General features: G+C 42.4%; 1 protein-coding gene across 1 annotated transcript in view; it reads right to left on the reverse strand.

Annotated features, from left to right (window-relative positions):
- The window catches only part of Retreg3 (reticulophagy regulator family member 3), a 25,625-nt gene that overhangs the window by 7,785 nt on the left and 9,231 nt on the right, over nt 1-8,609 (reverse strand). Inside the window, exon 2 of the mRNA XM_031350986.1 lies at nt 2,320-2,426. Within this exon, the coding sequence (XP_031206846.1) occupies nt 2,320-2,426 (107 nt within the window). The remainder of the gene's footprint in view (nt 1-2,319; nt 2,427-8,609) is intronic.

The raw sequence follows: 8,609 nt of genomic DNA on the forward strand, positions 1-8,609 counted from the left end.
CCAGAGTTAGGAAACATTAATAAGGAGGAGATCTCATGTTATAGTGCCAGAGTTAGGAAGCTGCAGACAATGGAATAATGGTTTTTGTGTCTTCAAATGAGAAAATAAAGGATTTTTCCATGGGGAAGGAGAAGGTACAAATAGACGGCAAGAACTACAACTAAATACTTCAGCTTACAGCCAAGGTGTGTGAGAACATGGTCTATCCATCCCTTGAGTATGTCAGATTGCTCATACACATCATTGTGTGCCAAGCTTTTAAGGCATGTTGTAACTACTCCAACTCTAGAGATCTGTCTGTTTTCTTTAGAGACACCTATTATTTGCTCTGAACAATATAATCTTTTGACATTTACAGATATGAAACAGGATGACTTCTTGAACTCTATAAAATAGAGAGAGTAATGTACTTAAAAGCTATATACTGTAGTGTGGACATCCTGCCAGCACTTCAACCTGACGTGTCCAGAATCCCCATCAGTTCTCCTTTCAGACTCCCACCTGAACCCATCTCCACTACCTCTACCTACAGCTGGCAAATGCACGCATTCTCCCACTCTTACTTTAAAGTCGACTTTACTATTCCTAACCATCTATTATGTATCAATACGTAGTCCTTTCATTCTTCATCCTCTCCAAAACGCCCACCACGAGACTCTGAACATCAAATCATGGTTTCCTCCCATCAGGATACAGCTGCAGTTTCCTAGCAGAGCTTCTGCTTCCCCTTTGGCTCACTCTATCCCACCCTATGAGATGCTATCAAATTAATCTTTACTCTCAACTCAATATGGAGCTCTAATTTAAAAGTTCTTCAATTATCACGCACTACCTAAATATCTAAGCCTAACTTTCAAGGACTTATAAATCTAAGTTCTCTCTTGAAAACAGACTCCTCATTCCTACCAAAATGTTCAATTTTCTGTTCCCAGGAGATACTCAGCAAGGTGTGGTTCTTTTATGTATGGTGTGGACAGGATCGTGTACACTCAAGCTAACCTCCAACTCCTACATAGCGGAGGCTGACTCTGAGGGCCTGCTGTGCCGGCATAAAGAGTGTGTGACTCTATGCTTCACTTGCCTCACTTGTGGTTCTTTAAGCAAGCTGCTGCCCTGCCTGGAAATGTGTTCTCTCTTTTTACATTCATTGACTAGGATAACATACATAAATCTATCAACTACACACTACACTCCATCTCTGATTTATCCCTTGTGTTGTCATTAATTCTTCTTCAAGTGAAAAGAGAAACTGTATTTCTTATTGCTTATTACGTAATTTAGAAGAAATTCTTGGGAGACAAACTGATGCTGCCTGGAGCTGGGCGTGGTAGTATATACGCCTGCAACCCCAACAGCAGAGAGGGAAGGCAGGATAATTAGGAGTTCAAGGTCACTCTAAACTACACAGTGAATTGGAAGCTAGCATGGGCTACATCGACACTGGGCTTTATTTTTGTATTTAAGTAATGGCCAGGCATGGTGGTACACATCTGTAATCCTAGTACTCAAAAGGAGCTTACCAGGGAACCTCCATGAAACCAAGGCCTACCAAAGCAATATAGTCACACCTGGTCTCAATAAATAAATGAATAAATAAATAAGAAAACTAGAGAGATGGCTCAGCACTTAGAAACACTGCTACTCTTCTAGAAGACTTGGGTTCATTCAATTCTCGGGACCACGTGGCAGCTAACAATAGCCTATAACTCCAACTCCAAGGGATCCAATGTTCTCTTTTGGCCTCTGTGTACATCATGTACACAAGTGGTACCCAGACATACAGGTGGGCAAAACACCTATTCAAATAAAGTAAGAATAAATGATGCTGTCTCAGTAGCTAACTGTATCCAGTAAGGTCATTTGAGTCTAAAAGATAAAACAGAAAATGGTAAAGACTTTGTATTCCTCAGGCCAGTTACACCAGAAACATCAGCTCAGGTGGCAGACACAAATCTGCCAGCATTAATGCAGTAACAGAAAGGCAGAACCAAGCTCTACAGGCCCACAGGTGAGGCATAAGCTTTTCTTTTTTGACTTGTCTTTTTGAGAGAGGGTTTTCTCTACATAGCCCAGGCTATCCTATAACTCACCATCCGCTTGCCTCTGCCTCCTGAGTGCTGGGATTTAAGGTGTGCACTAACACCCTTGGCCTGAGGCTTAAGCTTTTCAAATGTCTCCTAAAGCAACCAATTCAGATTTCAACAATTAGTCTCCAGCAACCCATACTCCCCAAAACAAACAAACAAACAAACAACCCTGAAGGCAAAAGTCCCTTAAAAAGTTACCAGTTCAAATTGTTCTAAATGCTACAAATCTCACCGTTTATCTCAGGCCAAATTTTGTTCTTCCATTGGTCAATGCAGACGATGATCATCAAGCTGAATGCAAGTAAAAACACAAAACGAAGGGATGTCAGTGCAAAAAACCTAGAGAAAGAAAACAGAAGAGGGTTACTAAGTAATAAGGTCAGTTCAGAAGAGACCCATGTGCACTCTGGGCTAGGTGAACAGACCAAATTCTAGTTCTAGGTTCTGGTGGTTGTCTCTGTGTTAACTGTGTTATACACCTTGGCTAGGTCACTCCAGTTTTCCAGACCCCAGCTATTTTCCTATGGAGAGAGTGATTTCCTCTGTAAAGGAAAGGGCTAAGTCAACCTGCTGGACAGCCTTCCAGCTTCAGTCTATTCAGCAGGGACAAGCTGGGATGACAGCGAGCATTTTTTTTTACTAAAGTTAAGCCCTGATACAAGTCAATAACTGACACATGCACATAATACATTTAATTTAATTAGCTATGCTATTATAGACAAAAGGACCGAGCTGCCCCCTCAACCAAAATTATTCAATTAAGGTCACACAGAAAGCCAACACTTGAGGTATGTCTAAAAGGTACTTCAGGATTCGCACCAATACTCAAACTCTTGTAAAGAAACCGCTAGGAAAAGCCAGGTATAGTGCCCCGTGCCTGCAATCCCAACACCTGGGAGGTGGAGACAGGATGATTAGGAGTCTGAGGTCTGGGGCCAGCCTAGGCTATTTGAGACCCCATCTTGAGGATGGGTAATGGTGGCAGTGGTGGTTAAAAAGCATAGTTTTTGGAGATCCAGCATTACTCTCTTACTGAAGCTAGATATAAGTGAACCACAGACCATATCCCTTATGTTTACAGATGCAAACTCTTCAATAAAATATAAACAAATTAAATTTAACAGAGGGATTTGTATTTATGAGTGTACATGAGTATATTACATTACACGGGAACACTCGTATACATGTATGTGTTGTATATGGAGCATGCTTCATCTCCATGCCCTCCATTTCTCTCTTCCTCATCATTAGTTCTCTTTCTTCCCCGAGAGTTTCACATCAACTGTCATGTCATAAAAACACACATGATTTGATGCAGCTATCTACAGTCTAAAAAGCACAAATGAAAGAAAGCATATTGTATTCTTCTGAAACTGGCTTATTTAATGTGATTCTCCCCAGCTGCATCAAGTAGGAACATGTGTAGGCCAGAAATCTCTATTACTCCAGACAGGCCTTCCAATACTGCCCCAGAACTATGGAGTCCAGAGTAGCCTTAAGCTCAGAGCCCTGCCTACTCCCTGCCTGATTCTTGGGAGGAAAGGTGAGAGCACTATACATGGCACTCCACTTTACCATTTAAAACAGGGTTTCTACTGAATCCAGAGCTCATCAACAGGAAACACTTCTAGCCAGTGAGTTCCAGGGATCTGCCTGTCCCTGACCCCTCCCTGGGGATGCAGATGTGTGAGCAGACTAAGCTTTTACATGAATGTTGGAGATCCATGCTCAGGTCCTCGTGCTTGCATGTCAGGGACTTCAACATATTTAGCTTTCATTCCCCCAGTGGGGCTTATCTTACAACAGCAAGGGTCAGCAAGATCAGCAAATCATCACTTCAATAAAATGAAGGGACTGGAAATGTAGCTCAGTTGGTAGAGTGCTTGCCTAGCCTGCATGAAGACTATGGGTTCAATCCCCAGGACTATAGAAACCAGGCATGCTAGTGTATGCTTATAGCCATTTTTCCAGAATGCCCATTTTTAAGAGCTGAGATCTTGGGCTGGAGAGATGGCTCTGCGGTTAAGAACACCGACTGCTCTTCCGAAGGTCCTGAGTTCAAATCCCAGCAACCACACGATGGCTCACAACTATCTGTAGTGGGATTGGATGTCCTCTTCTGGTGTCTCTGAAAAACTTCTACAGTGTACTTACATATAATAAATAAATTTTTAAAAAAATCTTAAAAAGAGCTGAGGTCTTGTTAGGTTACCTTGGTTGGTCTCCATATTCTTGAGCTGAAGTAATCTTGTTTCAGCCTTCAAACTCTGAGACTACAATCAAACCAAGCAAGACACAGCCTTTAAGGTTCTAAGAGGGACAGGATAGAGAGATGGCTTGGTGGGTAAAATTACTTGTAGCACAAGCCTGAGAACCTGAATTGGATCCGTAAAATCCACAGTGGAGGGAGAGGATTTGGAAAGTTGTCCTTTGACATCCTAATATATACATCTACACCAGCGGACACACAAACAAAAATTATAGAATTATATACACTAATAATAAACAAAACAAAAACTAGGCCAGACATGGTGATGCACACCTTTAATTCCAGCCCTTCTGAGGCAGAAGGTGAATGTCTGAGTTTGAGGTCAGTCTGTTCTATATAATAAATGCCAGCTGGGGTCATACAGTGAGAAACCTGTCTCAGTAATAATACAATAACAATAATAAAAAATTAAATTTAAATTAAAAATAAAATCAAATGATCTCGAGTTTGATCCCCTAAATAGAACCATTATGTGAACTTTAGTGAACCTGTCTCCTCACGCATACTGTGAGGCTGACAAGTCTTGAGCCGGGATGCAGCTCAGTTGGTAAACTGCTTCTCTTGCATGCATGAATACCTAGTTTGATCTTCAGCATCAAATCAAACAGTGTGGTAGCCAACACCTACACTCCCACCACTTGGGAGGTAGAGGCAGGAGGATCAGAAGTTCAAGGTTATTCTTAGCAACATCATGAATTTGAGGACAAGCTGGATTATATAAGACTTTCTCTTTTTTTAAAAAAGGAAAACAGCAGACTTAATCACCTATAAAATATCACATTTGATTCTGGCCAAAAAGCCAAGAAGAAAATGTAAGGCCCCTGCCTAACATCTCTGCTCAACCGTTCCATGTCAAAATGGCATTAGCTATTAACACAGCAGCTAACCAAGCAGGTGAAGATGATCAGGAGCTGGTCATAGGTCACCATTCTGGAATACCCTCAGCTCAATACTTGATCAATAATGTTATATAATCACAGAACAAGTCTTAAGGATAGAATTCTTACACTATAAAAAACAATAGGCCAGGGATATTGCTCAGTTGGTAGGGCTGTCTGGGTGTACAAAGGCTTGTCTTTGATCCTTAGCCAGGAGGGAGAAGCAGGACAATCCAAGCAGCTTCACACTAGGCCCATGAGACAGTCTCTGGTTGTGGTGACGCATGCCTTTTATTCCAGCACTTGGAAGACAGAGGCAGAGCCCAACCTAGTCTACATAGTGAGTTCCAGGACAGCCAGACAAACCCTGTCTCAAAAAGTAAAATAAAATAAAATAAAATAAAGTAACTTTGTTGTTGTTGTTGTTTTCGAGATAGGGTCTCTCTGTGTACCCCTGGCTGTCCTGGAACTCTCTGTAGACCAGGCTGGCCTCGAACTCAGAAATCTGCCTGCCTCTGCTTCCCAAATTCTGGGATTAAAGGCATGCGCCACCACTGCCCAGCTGAAAAGTAAATTTTTAAAAAATTAAAAGCTAGGGCTGGAGAGATGGCTCAGCAGTTAAGAGCATTGACTACTCTTCCAGAGGTCCTGAGTTCAATTCCCAGCAACCCCATAGTGGCTCATAACCATTTGTAATGAGATCTGATGCCCTCTTCTGGTGTGTCTAAAGAGAGCAAAAGTGTACTCACATACATAAAATAAATAAATAAACCTTAAAAAAATTAAAAAGGAATTCAGATTTTGTTTATAGACATTTCCGTACAATAAACATCACTGCATACTACCTGCATACTTTTTAAAAATAAAATATATTAAAATGAAGGATGAAAGGAAATGAGAATCAGGAATCCAGTCACCAGTGACAACTCTATTCCAGTTTTCCTACCTACCACAATCACACATGAGATTTAAGAATGAAAGCAGCTTAGCAGAGACAAACTGAGGAGCTGCCCCAGGTCATTAGTCTCCTCAAAGCCAACAAATAAGCAACTTCAAGCCGGGCGGTGGTGGTGCACGCCTTTAATCCCAGCATTTGTGAGGCAGAGGCAGGAGGATTTCTGAGTTCGAGGCCAGGACAGCCAGGGCTATACAGAGAAACCCTGTCTCGAAAAACCAAAAAAAAAAAAAAAAAAAACAACTTCAACAAGGCCACACTAAAGGTTCTGCTCCCAGTACTTGAAAGTGATCTCCGGGGGTGGGGGGTGGGGGATGGGGGTTAGCGTGGTGGGGGGAAGCCAGGCTCAATCACCCCTTCCCAGAGCACTGACTGCTGACAAGAAGCTCAGGTGAGAAGAGGATGTTTAGCTCCTTTAGAGGGTCATTTTCCAGCCAGGCCAGTAACACATGCCTGTAACCCCTGCACTTGGGAGGTGAAGCAGTTAAGATCAAGAGTTCAAGATCCCCCTCAGCTACACAGAGTTTTTGGCCAACATGGCCTATCTGAGACCTTGTTTCAAAACAAACAAAAAAATCATTTCTCCCAAACTAGACTATCTTATAGGAGCCTGTCACAAACCCTACCTTCCTATTCTCACTGCCTATACTTAACAAACAAATCTGAGGGCATACTAGCCATGGACGAGCAGCCAAAGCACAGAGCAATAAAGGCAGGATGTGGCAGTGGGTACCTTTAATGCCAAGAATTGGGAGGCAAAGGGAAGATGATCCACACAGACCTCTGTGAGGAGCCAGGGATATGCGGAGACCATCTCAAAGCAAATAAAACAACAAAGTAATAAGGCATGTGCCTTACAAAGTATGTTTACAATATCACCAGAAAAAGTAAGGGAGAAGGCGTATAGGATGATTTGATTAGACAAGGGACAAGAAGACAAAGAGCAAGGAAACAAATGGTAAGAAATCCAGACAAGAGGAGCAGGGGCGCAAACCTATAATCCCAGTACTCAGGAGCTATAGAAGGAAGATCAACAGTTTGAGGCTAGTCTAAACTATATAATGAAATACTTCTAGAACACACACACACACACACACACACACACACACACTCTTCAAACCCCAAATCCACAAAGCTTGCTAAAATAGCATACAAAACACTTTCAGCAACTACAACCAGCATAAAAACTTTCCCACTAAGCAAAAAGCACCTACAAATACAGCCCAATGGAAATATGCACACATGAATTAGTCACCTGGGGACTGCCCTTGTCTGTGTCTTCCTAATCATTATGGGCTCATCTATTTTTTCTTAATGATTTTTCCTTATTTCTAAGGCCAAGCATACTTGTTGAAGGTTTAGAAAATGCAAGAAGTAAGAAAATGTCAGGCATATGGCACATGCCTTTAATCCCAGCACTCAAGAGGCAGAGGCAGGTGGATCTCTGTGAGTTTGAAGCTAGCCTGGTCTACAGAGTGAGTTTCAGGAAAACCAGGGCCATACAGAGAAACTCTGTCTCAAAAAACCAAAACCAAAACCAAAAACCAAAAACCAAAAAAAAAACCAAAAACAAAACAACAACAAAAAAAACAAAACCAAAACAAACAAACAAAAAAAACCAAAAACCCTGGTTTGTACAGTGGCTCACACTAGCTACCTAGTGAGACAGGGGAAAAGGGAGAGATGGAGAGGGAGGGATGCAGAGGAAGGAGGAAAAGAAAGAAAAGTGGAGAAAAGAAGAAAGGAAGAGAAGAGAGAAAGAGAATTAAAAATCTGGATCAGACCAGGCTTGTGAAGTCATTGCCAATTTACAGGAAACATGAGACAGGGAACATGCTAAGCCTCAAGAAACATGAGACAGGGAACATGCTAAGCCACAAGAAACATGAGACGGGGAACATGCTAAGCCTCAAGAAACATGAGACGAAAAACATGCTAAGCCTCAGGAAGCATGAGACAGGGGAACATGCTAAGCCTCAGGAAGCATGAGACGAAAAACATGCTAAGCCTCAGGAAGCATGAGACAGGAGAACATGCTAAGCCTCAGGAAGCATGAGACGGGGAACATGCCAAGCCTCAAGAAGCATGAGACAGGAGGACATGCTAAGCCTCAGGAAGCATGAGACAGGAGGACATGCTAAGCCTCAAGAAGCATGAGATGGGAGGACATGCTAAGCCTCAGGAAACATGAGATAGGGGAACATGCTAAGCCTCAAGAAGCATGAGACAGGGGAACATGCTAAGCCTCAGGAAGCATGAGACGGGAGAACATGCTAAGCCTCAAGAAGCATGAGACTGGAGGACATGCTAAGCCTCAGGAAGCATGAGACTGGAGGACATGCTAAGCCTCAGGAAGCATGAGACGGGAGGACATGCTAAGCCTCAAGAAACACGAGACAGGAGAACATGCTAAGCCTCAG

This window comes from Mastomys coucha, unplaced genomic scaffold (assembly GCF_008632895.1).
Source record: "Mastomys coucha isolate ucsf_1 unplaced genomic scaffold, UCSF_Mcou_1 pScaffold5, whole genome shotgun sequence".
NCBI classification, from domain to species: domain Eukaryota; kingdom Metazoa; phylum Chordata; class Mammalia; order Rodentia; family Muridae; genus Mastomys; species Mastomys coucha.